This window comes from Tiliqua scincoides, chromosome 7 (assembly GCF_035046505.1).
Source record: "Tiliqua scincoides isolate rTilSci1 chromosome 7, rTilSci1.hap2, whole genome shotgun sequence".
NCBI lineage: Eukaryota > Metazoa > Chordata > Lepidosauria > Squamata > Scincidae > Tiliqua > Tiliqua scincoides.
This window is the reverse complement of record NC_089827.1, coordinates 62361860-62377076: the sequence shown is the minus strand read 5'-3', so window position 1 is coordinate 62377076 and position 15217 is coordinate 62361860. Positions and strand designations below refer to the sequence as shown.

The following is a 15217-nucleotide window of genomic DNA, read 5'->3' as shown; positions in this document are numbered from 1 at the left end:
GGTTACCCTTCTGCACATGCAAACAAGCATGTTGTTTAAACTCAGTATGCAGCACCTTTACTGCTGCATGGGCAGAAGTCTGTACTGCTTTGGTTTACTTATACAGACAGACACAGAGTGCACATATAGTTATATTTGGCAAGCTCTTTGGTACAACATAGCCAGAATGAAGGCCTTTCTATTTTTCTCCAAGCAGATGGTCAACACAGTCAGAGCTGACTGTTCCATTGATCTGGTGGGTGCAAATAGATTCCTTGCACAAAAGGGTTTCAAAGTGGTTGGCTTGATGAATAGTTTCTTACGTATGTGCTAGAATGAATTCAGACAAAAGTATATGGAGAGGAGAGAGCAATTCTTACCTTGGCTTCCCTAAATATTAACAGAAGTATTTTGTACTCTACTGTAGTATAAAATATTTGTGTGCAGTTATAGTATGATTGCATTAAATGCTTATTTCCTAAATCACAAAATCCTAGGGCTTAGCAACTAAGCTTTTTAATCTCAAAAATGTATTACTCTCATTGTCACTGAGAAAACCTTGAAAATATAACTTGAGTGAGCTCCAAAGCTAGAAAGTAAATAAAGAAAACTAATTAAATTTGTGTGTCAACAACAGATAATTCTGGTATCTTAACACTTAATTTTCAAGGCAAATGTCAGGTAACATTGAAAGCTCCTGCTGAACTGTATTTTGAAGTGTTTTTGTACCCCAATATGGTTCTCTGCCCAACATATTCAGAAAATACTAATATGGAATCAAAGGCTGGTTACCATGTTATATCACTGTGAGGGTTTGTAGATGGAACAGTTGGTCCCACAACTGTGTATATATTGACAATGTAGCATGTGACATGAGAACTCGTGGATTTCACTTGAGTTGGAACACTGTGAACTTCTGAATCTGCGTTATTCGAAGAGAAAAGAGGAAAAAAACATTGTAATTATTTTTTTTCCTGTTCTTTTAAACATTAAACCAGATCGACAATACATACAGGACAAAGAGTCCGTGGAAAAACTTCAAGAGCCATTGCTTGAAGTTCTGCAAAAATTCTGCAAGCTTTATCATACAGATAATCCTCAGCATTTTGCTTGTCTCCTGGGTCGTCTTACAGAACTGCGGACTTTTAATCATCACCATGCAGATATGCTGATGTCTTGGAGAGTTAATGACCACAAGTTCACACCTCTTCTTTGTGAAATATGGGATGTGCAGTGCTAAAAATAATTTTGACTGCAGTCTAAAACATGCTTATTTAGAACCCATGGGATATACTTCTACATAGATATATTCAAGAACTTCTTTGTTTTGTACCTTTTTTTAAGCACCAAAAAGAATTTATAATAAGTTTTCTTTACTGGAATTTACATTGCTTGCTATTTACTAAGTGTTATGTAAGAGACTTTCACATGGGAAGCCCTGGCATGACTGCCCAGGCACAAAGCTTCTTGGAATGAAAAGGTATGCTTACTGCATGCCTGAGGCAGGTATCCTATTCTTCCTTCTGAAAGTACACAGATGATTATATCTCAGTTTCTTCCTTTTAAAATAATGAGAAGCTTTCATGTTTGTTTATCACAACATACTTATTTTAAATGTTTCATAAATGAACAACATTGTGGTCACTGTTAAGAGTTGAAAAGGAATGCTCAAACACTTTCCCTCTATAAAATCACGGGGAAAATGCTAATCTATGACATCAAAATGGTGTTTTTTTTTCTTTCCAACACAGCAACAAAGAAAAAGAGCCACTAACACCCTAATCCAAAATACACTTACTTAAAAATAAAGCCTCCTTATGTCATCTTAGAGCTTGTTTCTAAGGAAATATAAAGAGCCCAGTCTAGAAAACTGTACTTATCACTTTTATTTTACTACCTTTTTAATCCTTGGAGATTTTTATTACCAAAAGTGTAAAGCGGGGAATGGACTAATTCCTTCTACTTGCTCTTCCCTGTTGTCCTTTCCTTTTCTACTTTTCCTCGGCAGTTTGTAATAGGAATGGGGGACAGAAAGATAGCTGTCAGATTTTTAATACCTCACTGCTGGAATTTGTGTAAAACTATTGTCCTGTTGGGAAGGGGTACCAATTCACAGGCCATCATGACAAACCTGACAAAATGACCAGCCTGGACTTATATGAATCTGTCCAAGGCTGGGAAAAAGGATCAGAAGATGCACCGTAGAATGGAGACAAAGAAACATTCAATCTGACTAGACTCCACAAGGCCCAAACATCTGGTTTGGTTTGTGACACAGCCCAGTACTAACTGACTGCCTGAAAAGAAAGCAATTAGTCCAGTTGTAGAACCCCATGGGGTGCCAAAAGGTAATTTATCCCATTGTTCTGGGGCAGGGTGGAAGGCATTACAGGCATCTATTTTCTAACAAGTTCTTTCAAGAAACTGTAGTGGATGTGCTTACTTTTGTGGGGAAAGAACTGTCCCTGAGATGGCAGGCAGGGGCAGAACATAACTCGGCATGGGATGGAGGCAGACCTTATCTTCCAAAACAGAAGAAGTAATGACTATGGCACATGATTGATGATCTGAATGAAAAGGGCCTATAGCAGAATGGTAACTGAAAATGTCTTATGCAAGTTCTTCTGCAGCTGAATGAGCTGCAAATGCTTCTTCTGCAGTAGATAATGAATGAGGACCATTAATTTTGAAATGATTTCAGCAGGCTGTCTTCCACATATAATTGGAACTTTGTTATGATCAGGAAAATTAGTAGTCACTTACTCAGGGCAATTTAGGCGGCAATCCTATACACAATTTCATGGGAGTAAGCCCCACTGAATGCAACGAGACTCACTACTGAGTAGATATTCAGAGGATTGCACTGTCAACCTATCTTCATTGTCCCATTCAGTTCTTGCTGTTTAAACTGACATTATGATGCAGGGTTTTAATTTTCATTAGAAGTTTATCAAAAGGAAGAAAGGCAGCTTGTGGTGTCACTTAACCCCTAACTGGTCTTTTAACTTTATCAAATTTTGCTGGATGGTTAGCAAAAATCAGACCTCCCTGCTTTAGTTACAAGGCTGGACTAGGACTGGGGAGATCCAGATTCAAACCCATATTCAGCTATGATGTTCACAGGGTGACCTTGAACCAGTCACTACCTCCCAGTCTAAACATGTTGCAAAGGGTTGTTCTGAAAATAAAATGAAAAGAGAATATGTTTGCTCCCCTGAGCACTTTGGAGGATGGGTGGGGTTAATAATGTAGGGCACAATCCTAACCAGGTCTACTCAGAAGTATTTTGTTCAGTGGGGCTTACTCTCAGCAAAGTGTGGTTAGGATTGCAGCCATAGTCAAATAACAGAAACATTTTCCCAGGAAAAAGTCTAACTACGTAGTCCGCATATTTCCCTTATGAGAGCCATCATGGGTATAATCTGATCCACTGGGCACAGCAAACAAGGCTCACGTGAACCAGCGTAATATTGTTCCTTTAATATGAAAAGTATGAACTGAAAGGGAAATCACATAGGCCTATTCACATGCCCATATGCATCACTGTGCATCCAACTGATGCCTGCTACTATGTTACTGCAGTTTTGTGATTTTATTGAATTTTTTTTTATTTTATAAGCTGCTTTGTGTGTCTTTGGGTGCAATCCTTTCCAGCACTGACATAAGGGCAATGCAGCTCTGAGGTAAGGGAACAAACTTTCCCTTACTTTGAGGAGGCCTCCATGAGTGACACCCAACTGCAGGATGCAGCACGTGTCCCATTGGCACTGCTATGCCAGTGCTGGAAAGCACTGACTAAGGGGTTAGGATTGCGCCCTTTGTTTTTTTTTTTTTATAGAAAGACAGGGCAGAAGAAAGAAATAATGATGATGAAGCGGTGACTGGCAGCTGGTTATGAACTGGCTTCATTAAAAAAACGTGCTTGAAGTGAAATGAAGAGAGATATTAAAGTTCTGAATAGGGTGTTCAGGGGTGGCCTACTGACTGAGGTAGCTGCTTCAGGCAGTGATTGGTGCGAGGAACACTGCTGTTCCTTCTTCTTTGCTCCCTGACTTTGAAAAGGATGGAAGGGAAGAGGAAATGTGGAGAAGAAAAAAGTGATGGAGTGTCTCTTTTCCACACTTCCTCTGAGCCCTCTTTCTTTTCAAAGTCAGGAAGCAGGAGGGGGAGTGTCTGATGTGTTGCTAAGTAAGTGATTGTGGTTACCATATTGCCTTGGGCAAGACAAATTTCTGACATGGAAACAGCAAATAAGCAAATTGTGTGAATTCCATATGGCTTCCCATTGAATTTAGGCACAGTGAAACAGACCCATGCACATTTAACACAAGTAACAAGTTACATAGAGTAAAATTGAAAGTGGCCATAGGTAAAGCACATGTCCATGTACATCCTCTATATGCATGTTTAAATGTTCATTTCACGACTGTCAGCCCATACGCCAACAGCATTAGGAGTTGGTAGTTCAGGCAGATGTATGATGGCATCCTATCGCTACATGTACAGCAAAATTAGATGACAGCTGAGGTGACAAAACGGACATCAGCTAGGATGACTATCAATTTTTTAATGTGATTCAAAGTGGTTCCTCCCACTGTGAAATTAAACAACAACAAAAATCAGCACAGCAAGCAAAATGCTATGCCAGGGCCTTTCTTTTTGACCTGCTAGTTTTCAATTTGCAGGTGTGCATGCGCAATTAACACAAATGGACATTTTAAGTAGATCTGTCACCTGGAGACTGAAGTGAGGTACAGTCCATTCCACTACCTTGGCATGCTCTCCTCTCATTCCACTGCATGGCGAGCTCCAACTGTAAACAGGCCAGAGCTGGAATGGGGCACAGCTCATTGGTAGACTGCATACTTTGCCTGTAGAAGGTTTTAAGTTCAATCCACAACTGGCAGTGCATGTAATACTGAGCTATGTGAACCAATGGTCTAGTTCACACCACTTCACGCTTATACACCTGGGAAGTGCATTCAAAATGTGGTGTTAGGGCATGCATGGAACATTCACATTGGTAAGCTTCAAGTCTGTCTTGGCTCCAGCATTTCCCACAGTGAAATGAGTTTCAGAGAGAAAACTTGCATTGTGTAAAGAGGCCTTTTTGCAATGTGGTTTCTGTGCTTGGTTCTGCGTGGAGTAAAGAAGAATTTCAGAAGCAACAACAAAACCTCCCTAGCTTCAGGCTGCATCCAGAGGCGAATGTTTCAGAGGGAAGCGCTTCCATTGCAACACTCTTCCCTCTCAGCTGATGCCTGGCAGGAAGCCAGTCGGCCTCAAGACAGGACTCTGTCATAAGACAGTATCCTACAGCAGCTGCCTCAGCAAAAGCAACTACCCCAGCCAGGGAACTGCTCAGAGAACGGCAGGTTCCAGATCAAGAGATGCCCCTCAGCAACGTGCCTTTCATGGGCTCCCATTCTCCTCCAGCAGGCCCAATCCTCCTGCCAAGGCAGCAAGCAAGTGGACACAGAGCCATGGACCACACTGTACTGCATGACTGGGAGGACTGGATCTGCTCACATGTGCTCTAAAAAAAGACTGGGTCCAGCAAATCCAATCATCCCCACTGTGCTGCTACCCAGAAAGAGGAGGAAACAGACTGGAGCAGCTGCCATTTCCTCTGGCTCATTTGGAGCCAGAAAAACATTCAGTATATTGTGTGGGAATTTACTCATTTGAGATTTGTTCTGTGGTAGTCTTCCACGTGAAAATTCAACCCAGTGCTCAGAGTATGGAGTGTTTCAGTCAGGTTCCATCCCTGTCCGTGTCAATCATCTTGTGGAGGAATTCAGGCCTAGTTCTGAACACATGAATACCCATTCAAGCATTGCTTGTACCAGATGGAAAAGACTGAAATTACTGTAGTTTTTTTTTTTTTTTTTTGATGGGATGTCTGTTTCTTTGGATGTTGCCTGGTCCTGTGTGGCAAGAGAGGAAGAAAAACCTCTATCAACTCTCTCCATAATTTTGTCTCATTTACGTTCCCCACTTAGCCATCTTTTTTTCCGAGCTAAAACACCCCGTTGTAAAGACACTCCAGCCCTCTGATCATTCTGGTTGCCTTCTTTCACATCTTTCTCAATTCTACAACATTCCTTCCCAAAATGTGGTAACCAGAACTGCACACAGCAGATTGGCAATTTTCAACTTCTTCTATCTCATGGCACACTGACAAGGCACTAAATGGTCAAGGCACACCATCAGTTTTTTGGCAACTGACAGGGCCACACCAGTGGTGTAGCTAGAAGGGGTGCAAAGTGCTAAGTTTTGCAGAAACTTAAGTGCTAAGTATGCAGAAACTTTTGCATACGCCTCCATTTTGCTCCCACTGCCTGGAATGGCTCTGAAAGGGAGGGAGAGGGGCCGTTTGCACACCACGGTGAGGCTCCCTGTAAAACTTAGCACTTTACACCCCCTCTAGCTAAGCCACTGTACCACATCTTGCTGTGGTGTGGGGAGGCCTCACATCTCCCAAAGGCCCTATGAATAAATGATTCTCTCCAAAACTCCCGTGGCACACCAATGTGCTGCTGTGGCGTGCTGGCTCCAGTGGAGCATCACAGATGTGGTTCGGGGCATTATAATGCTAGCAGTTCTCCATCCACTTCCTAAGGACCCTGAGCTTGGACGGGGCCTTGGACATTTCCCTGAGGCATCGCCCTCCTTGCCATGTGGCCTGCTGCTCTCGCTCTCCTTGGGGAGCTCCACCAGGCCCAGTTCTGCTGGTGGCCCCCTGGCAGAGACCAGAGAGCAGCAGCAGTGGCTGGCTCCCTCTTAGAGGCCCAGCGCTGGTCGCCCCACCTTCCAGCGGGAGAGGGCAGGTGAGCCACTGCAGGTGCCGTGCCTGTTTTCTCGGGCAAGCGAGCAGCTGCCTGCGCTCTGCCATGCGCCTCCCTGGGGCGCAAGCCTCTCCAGGAGCACTGCGCTCAGGCAGCCACCGCTGGGCGCCTGAGGCTGCTGCCCGAGTGCCAGGCAGGGCAGGCTCGCCCGGTGCCAAGGAGCTGCCCGGGAGGGGCGTCCTTCTCCGGCCCTGGCTCCGCCTCGCCTCGCCTGATTGGGCCTTTCGAACGGTGCGGGCGGACGCAGCCGAATGAATCAGGCAGCTGGAGTCGGAGAGGGGCTCTCCGTCTGCGCAGCGTGCCTGACAGATGCTGCTGGGGGCGTCTGAGGCTGGGGGGCTGCTGCCGTGAGTACCTCCCGTCCCCCCTCGCTGGGCTGCGCCAGGGAGTCCTGGTTTCTTCCGGGTGTGCCTCGGGGACCGCGTCAGACCTGAGCCTCCGGACTTCTGCGCCTGGGCGCTGGGAGGTCGTGGGGATGGGTCCTTGCCTTGGGGCCCCTTGGGGCAGGAGTCCGTGTGGATGGGGTTTTCTCTCTCCCTCGCGGGGAGGGATGTTGATGCCTTTTTGGACTGCTCTCTGGTAGTGCCTGTGAGCCCAATCCTATGCCTGTCTACTCAGGAGTAAGTCCCATTAGAGTCACTGGAGCTTACTCCCAGGAAAGTGTGGATAGGAAAATTACTGGTGATCTTCACTGCACTGAAACCAGGGTTGCAGTGCTGTAGGTCCAATTTCCTGGGAGGTTTTTATCCTCAGACAGAGGGAGGGATGCTGAATAGAGAAGGAAATGTGGTTTGATGTATATGTATTTTGATCTTTTTATGTGATGTGTGAGAGAAATGCAGAACTGATCAGTGGTTTGTAGAGGTTCAGGCCAACCAGGATGAATTCCTAAAATGAATGACAGAATGTCTTGCTTCCTTCTGAATGACATCTGTAGAATTTCTGGATGCTTTCAAGCCCAGGAGATGGGTTGACTACACCTTAGATTTGAGGGTCTGAATCCAAACAGAAAATCATAGTGTTACATTTCTGAATTGCCATTGAAATGCTTTGGAATGTGTTGGGCTCCTGCATACAGACCTGTAACCCCCATTATAGAAAAAGTTTACCATCCACTGAGATGCACTGGGATCTTGCAGTCTAACTTGCAAGCTTCAGAAGGACAGCCTGTTGACTTGTACTTTGGCCATTGGCACCTGTTGAGGCCCTGAAAGCCTCAGAACGAAGCTAGACCAAAAGCCTTGCCATTCTAATGGCCATAGAAATGCATTATCACAGGATGGCTTCTGCAAGTGGGCCTCCCAAGCCCTTGTTCCATCTTCATATTAGTGCCAAGCTTTAAAAGCTTTTGGTTTTAGAGAAGAGTTAAGGCACTTCAATATTCACTTCTGTACCCAAAAGCACAAAAATGGTAAGCAAAGGCACCTGTTCTTAATTTCTGTACCAGTTCTACTGCCTCACATATTGTATTTGCATACAACTTAGCTTCCATGCACCCATACTTTGCTTACCACAATGCTGTGAGGTAGACCAGTATTACACCTGCAAAATAAATCCAGACCTCCTAAACGGCCATAGAAAAGCATTGGAATATGTTGGGGTGCTGCATAAGTGTTTATGGCAAATACTAACAGTCAAAGGTACCCACAGAAAGTCCCTGGGATGTTGATATTGCCCTTTTCACACATTGTCACAGCAGACTGTAGCCATTTTATTTATTTATTTATAGAATTTATATCCCGCCTTTCTATCCAATGAAGGGCACTCAAGGTGGCTCACAATTAAAACCATATTAAAAACATAAAATGTACATATATGTATAAAAGACATTTAAAAACAAAATGTTAAGCAACATTTTGGTGTGGCTTAACATAAATTATCTCATACATACATAACATACTTTAACAGACCTTGCAACAACCCTGTGAAGTACAATGTGCAGTTGCTTGTTGGACACATCAGTAGCCCAACAATCAATGACAGATATGCAGAGGAGTCCTCCAAACCCTCCTGATGCTTTTGGAATCTGCCCCATTTTGGCCCCAAGGAGTTATAACTCGCCCTGTGGCCTGAAGATCATATCGCTGTTAAGTATGGGACATAGTCCTCTTGACCACATACCTCTGTGGCAGTTTGTCCTTATCTTCCTCTCTAAACAGCGCTTAGAGTATGTTGGTTTTGAGCTGGAAAATGCAAAGTCTTGCGGAAAGTTGTTTTCTAAAGAATTGCAGGCAAACTTGTATTTTTTTTCAACAGTATTTATGCAGAAGGAACAGTGCAATCCTATATGTGTTTACTCAGACATAAATCCCACTATTTTCAATAGCAAGTGTACATAGGATTGTACCCTAAGAAAGGTATACCTTTCTTACCAAGGTATTTCTTACCAAGAAAGCTTGCACAATAGATAGGGAATAAGTTGTGTTATTTTGTACTCGTAAGTGTATATGGTATGTAATACATAGAGATCCCTCAAATTCTGAAGCATGTTTTTATAGTTTTATGTCTAGAACAGTGTTTCTCAACGTTTGTGCCTTGCCGTACTACTTCACATGGTCCACCTATTGGCAGTACAATTGGAAGTAACTGGCGATAATGTCATTGCCAGTTTTTGGATTGGGAGGCCAGATGCAATGGTACAAACACTGGTAAGAGGCTCAGGGCAGACAGGAGGGCTTTTCTGAGTACACGAAAAGTACTCAGCTTGAGCTCTGCCCACTGAGCCAAGCCTTCTACTGCTACTTGTTGCATTGCATTGCTGGTCTCATTGCTCCCACCTGTACCACCATATACCACCTCAGTACCACTGGTAGTGCAAGCAGCACTGATTGAGAAATGCTGGTCTAGAACAAATCATGCTTATTTGTTCCAGGATCAAATCCAAATTGACACCTGCATGAATTTTATAGAAACCGTCTCAGTAGCATGGAGAATACTATATGTCTGTAACATGCCATGTACATGGATATTGCTAAATGAGTGTACGTGTCATGATCAAATGTAGAATCTCTGTGAAAACAATGGCCCTTTTCTATATACTGTTTCAAAAACATCTAAAAACGTCATCTTGGAAAAAGTAGACAATATTGAATTTGATCAGAAGCTGCAAGTTCAGTAGGGTCAACTTTGATATCCACAGCTATGTCTTACAAACTGCATGGTGTTGTAAGTAAGTCCAGTTGAAGTAATTGTTATGTACTTCTGAGCACAATGTTTTGCTTTGTTATAACGTGGGTGCCAGAGCTCCTTAAAAGTTGTGGAAGACCAATCAGTGTTCATGGATTTTTCTCCCATGGACAACCTGATGTTGCAATGAAGGTGTTTGATAAGATCTGGGATTTGCTAGGATGCATCTGGCTACAGTTCCTGTTTTAAACATGTTCTGCATCTAATTCTAAAATCTGTTGCATCAGCAAATAAGCATTTGAGATGAAGCATTCCAAGGGCACTGCAAGGCACATTAGGACACAAGATGTTGTCTAGGGCAGATGTTTAGGATTTGGTTGATGGTCTGCTCATATTAGTGGCATTAGGCTAAAATATCTTACAAGCATTGTCTGTGATTAAATATACTAAAGATAGTTTTAAGCTTCAGGCGTGGGTGGGTTTCAGGAAGCACCAGGAAGTGTGAATCTAGTGATTTGCAGCCACCTGCCTGTCTCTGTGGATATGCTGCTCCTGCAGATAAAGCACCTTGGATTGAGTGGATAATCTCTGTCTTGCCGGTAGAATCTTGTAATAAAAGGAAAAAGCCACAATACAGTGAACTGCATTCAGTTTGACCCATCTAAGTTAAAACCTTGGAGGGGGTACATTGAGGATTCGTGGTTGGTAGCAGCTGCACAAGCAGTTTGAACGCTGATTACACTAATTCTTTGCTGAGCATTCCAAAAAGAAAGTAAACGGAAGGCAAACAGGTTGTTTCCTTTATAACTGGTGAGAAATATGCCATGTTTTGCATAAGTGACATTTGCCATCATATTTTTGGAAGCCTCATATTTTAAAAAATGACCACTATATATATAGTTAATATAGTGACTACTGAGCAATACAAGAAAATGAGATAAGCATCTCTTTCTCTTTTTTAGTGTAAATGTGATCTACAGTCCAGAGAGAGTTAGCATTGCAGAGTGTCATTGAATTCAATAGCTTTCAGTGGGATTTCAAGGCTTTTGCCTATTTATTTTGCATCAGGCAGGGCATTGGACTAGATGACCTTTATGGTGACCTCCGACTCTTACCATTTTGTGATTGTAAATGGGCTGAGGTATGCCAAAATTTACTTTGAGTTGCACAGAAGAAGGTTTTATTTAAAAAAAAAAGACTCGTAAAACTTCTTAACATTCAGAGCTGAGGAAAACTTTCCGCCAGTCTGGTGCCTTGCCTATTTGTAGCTTCATCCCAAATTTAGAGGGGGTATCTCTTCAGTCTGTGTCTCTTCTGTGCATGCATGCATGTACAGTACACACAAAAATATCTTTTTCCATGAGTTTATAAATACCTTTTTATTAAAAGGTCCACCTTTTCTCTAAAGTAAGACAGGCTCAGTTTTATTCTGCTGCTGAATTAATGCCTGTACTGAACACCCAATGTCTTGGCTCATTGTGAATCACTTGCTAATACAGGATAATTGTTTGCAGGATTACTTTAACTGCTAGTTATCTGTTGTGCTAGAAAAAATGAATGAGCTAGACTCTGGATGCCACTAGTGGTGCAGGATTCCCAGGCAGAGAGGATCAAAAATGGGTCAGCTGGCACCTGTTGCCAGTCAGCTGTATTAATGAGAAGCAGTCTTCTGTGTTATAAGTTCAGGCTATAGTAGGGCTGGCAACTCTGACTGAAACTATTCCTGGAAAATTTGTTTCCCGCTATGATATATTGCTGGAAATTCCTGGGGGGACCTCTTAAAATCTCCAGGATTGCTTTCAGTAGTCACCTGGAAATTGATGCCAATTCCTGGAGGCTCCAGCCAATCCTGGAGGGCTGGCAACCCTCAGCAAGAGTGTTTAAAAGATCATTTGAGGCAGTTCTCTGACCCCTGCCTCGCTGCTACAGTCATTCTAAATTTTTGACACAATTTACACTAAAATTGCACACAAAGAGACGAATGCCAGCCATGGGCAAGATTTACTTACAGCCCAATCCTATCCACACTTTCCTGGGAGTAAGCCCCATTAACTCTAATGGGACTTACTTCTGAGTAGACATGCATAGGACTGGGCTGATATTTATTTGAAAGATTTATACCCTTCCTTTCCACCTCACTTAAGGGCCCTCAAGGCAGCTTACAATAATACTTAAATATGCTAAAAAAAATGCTAAAAACATTAAAACAATTAAAACCACAAAATCACAATTGAGTCACAGATTAAAAGATGTTTCATAAAACAGTGCTAGCCCCCCCCCCCCATGTCAGCATTTAAAAGCTTCCCTAAATAAAAAGGTCTTGAGACCCGGCTGAAAGAACTCCAGAGAGGAAGCTGTTCTCAATTCCAGAGGGAGGGGATTCCACAGACGGAGTGCCACCACCAAGAAGGCCCTATTTCTTGCCGCCATCCCCCTCACCTCTACTGGCGGCGGCACAGTTAGAAGGGCTCCCCTGATGACCTGAGAGGATGGGTAGGGTTATATGGGCAACCACACTGGCAGCCCCGTTCTGCACTAGTTGCAGTTTCTGAACTGTCTTCAGGGACAGCCCCATGTAGAGCACTTTGCAGCAATCTAATCTAGATGTCACTAAGGCATTTATAGTAGAATGAGAGTGTGAGTCTCTTAAAACCTGTATTCTCTGTGCATGACTCAAGCCACACACTTCCTCTTCTCAGGCCTGCATGAGCTCAGTCTTTGGTTTACTGAATTGCGGTCACCCTTGCTACTTTTGAGGAAGAACTGCTTGCTCATGTTTTTATTTCTCTTCCTTCCCAGAGGAGGAGACAGTTCTCCTCAGTCCCTCTTGCAACTCAAGATATAACCACATTTGGTTATACTACAGGGTGCGGCCTGTCCACTTTCTTTAGCAGATTCTACTGGGCTTGATGGAATTGTGTCATACTTGATGCTACGCTTCAGCTGTTGCTGTCATACAAACCTTGTGAGCAGTCGTCAGCTCAGTTGCAGTCTGTAATCCATAATAGGATTTTGCCACAGTTCTTTGTTATCTGGAAGCTGAAACTTCACAATTCAGCATGTTTACTCAGAAATTTGTGACCCCCTCGGAAATGGAAGCTGAAACTTCTCCATGTTTCTGAAGTAGTTTGCAAGCGCACGCGTTTGAATTAGACCTCCTTTGTTTACCTCTGTTTGACATTTTATTACAACATTTTGGCTAAACCATACAATTAAACTTGACTGCTCAGAAGTTTCTCTGAGTCCAATGAGACTTTCCTCTAACAAAATCTAAGAACATAAGAACAGCCCCACTGGCTCAGGCCATAGGCCCATCTAGTCCAGCTTCCTGTATCTCACAGTGGCCCACCAAATGCCCCAGGGAGCACACCAGATAACAAGAGACCTCATCCTGGTGCCCTCCCTTGCATCTGGCATTCTGACATAACCCATTTCTAAAATCAGGAGGTTGTGCATACACATCATGGCTTGTACCCCGTAATGGATTTTTCCTCCAGAAACTTGTCCAATCCCCTTTTAAAGGCGTCTAGGGTAGACGCCAGCACAGAATTGCCATAGAATTGCCATAGAATTGGCATAGAATTGGCCTTCTTCACTGCCGCCGCACATTGGGTCGACACTTTCATCGACCTGTCCACCACCACCCCAAGATCTCTCTCCTGATCTGTTACAGACAGCTCAGAACCCATCAGCCTATATCTAAAGTTTTGATTTTTTGCCCCAATGTGCATGACCTTACACTTACTGACATTGAAGCGCATCTGCCATTTTGCTGCCCATTCTGCCAGTCTGGAGAGATCCTTCTGGAGCTCCTCACAATCACTTCTGGTCTTCACCACTCGGAAAAGTTTGGTGTCGTCTGCAAACTTAGCCACTTCACTGCTCAACCCTGTCTCCAGGTCATTTATGAAGAGGTTGAAAAGCAACGGTCCCAGGACAGATCCTTGGGGCACACCGCTTTTCACCTCTCTCCATTTCACCTCTCTCCATAGTATCTGCAGTACTATGTACACTTCCTTGAATGTAGGTTCTGTTGAGATCAGGTGGGTTTCTGTGAAGCATGCAATGGATCATCCCAATTCAAGGGACAACCTAGATAAGTGATTTTTAACCTTCCACTTCTCACAGCACACTGACTAGGCACTAAAATGGTCAAAGCACACCATCAGGTTTGCGACAAATTGACAAGGCACACCATGTTCCCGGTTGGGGGGGGCTCACATCCCCCAGTAGCCTTACTAATAAAGGATCCTCCCCCCCAAGCTCCCGCGGCACACATGCAAACCATTCATGCACACTAGTTGAAAATGGCTGCCCTCAAGGCTGAGACTCTAAGGGTGCAATCCTAACCAACTTTCCAGCGCTGACCTAAGGGCAATGCAGCTCTGAGGTAAGGGAACAAACATTCCCTTACCTTGAGGAGGCCTCTGTGACTGCCCCTCAACTGCAAGATGCAGCACATGCCTCATTGGCAGAGCTATGTCAGAGCTGTTAGGATTTGGGCCTCAGTACTGAGCAGCAGGAATCCCATTTACACTCGTCAGTTTGAGTCCAATTTCATAAGTACAGATGACATTTTAACAGCATTCCATCTGCAGTGGAAATCTGGCAAGTGAATTGATGTGAAACAACTTAACTGTGGCATTGTCCTTCAAACTCAGTTTTGTCCCCGTCCCCCCCAAAATGATGTGCTATGAAGTATTGCTGGAAAATGAAGATGCTGGACATTTTTGCAATAGTCCTTTGTGAATATTTCACTTTGTTTGGGCTCTGAGTATGCCCTTCAAATTAGACTGCCTTTTGTTCTTATGCTGGCAGTTGGCTTGTTAAGGCCCTTGTTTGATTATGTGGGGCTCCTTATTTTAATGAGAGCAGCTTCTTTGCTAGATGCTCCCAGCCATATTTTTTTTTATTTGAAAAAGTCAATGCGGCCTCTTACCCAGGCATGTTGTTGGGACAAAGGACTTTTTATGCTAAAGGAAATTTATTCCCTGGGTCCAACTCGTGGGAAGCTTAATGCATTCATTAGTAATGCCCTGTTTGTACTCTGCCCTTTTTGTGTAATGTGGGGAAGGGAAAATAGCATCAGGAAAAGGACTTGTGTCACTAACATTGAAGAGAGAAGCAACATAATTTGTGCATTTACAAATAGGATATGCCTAGCTATAGTTCAGGATATATCTAGGTCCTCAAATTGGCAATGGGTAGAAACCTAAATCTGCAAGATGAGCAACATTAGTATTGAAAAGAATTCTGCAGCCTTG

General features: G+C 43.5%; 1 protein-coding gene across 1 annotated transcript in view; it reads left to right on the top strand.

The window, feature by feature from the left end:
- The window catches only part of NR1H4 (nuclear receptor subfamily 1 group H member 4), a 39089-nt gene extending 37870 nt beyond the window's left edge, over positions 1 to 1219 (top strand). The window contains exon 9 of the mRNA XM_066634491.1: positions 978 to 1219. Coding sequence (XP_066490588.1) covers positions 978 to 1219 — 242 coding nt within the window. The remainder of the gene's footprint in view (positions 1 to 977) is intronic.
- The last annotated feature ends 13998 nt before the right edge of the window (positions 1220 to 15217 follow it).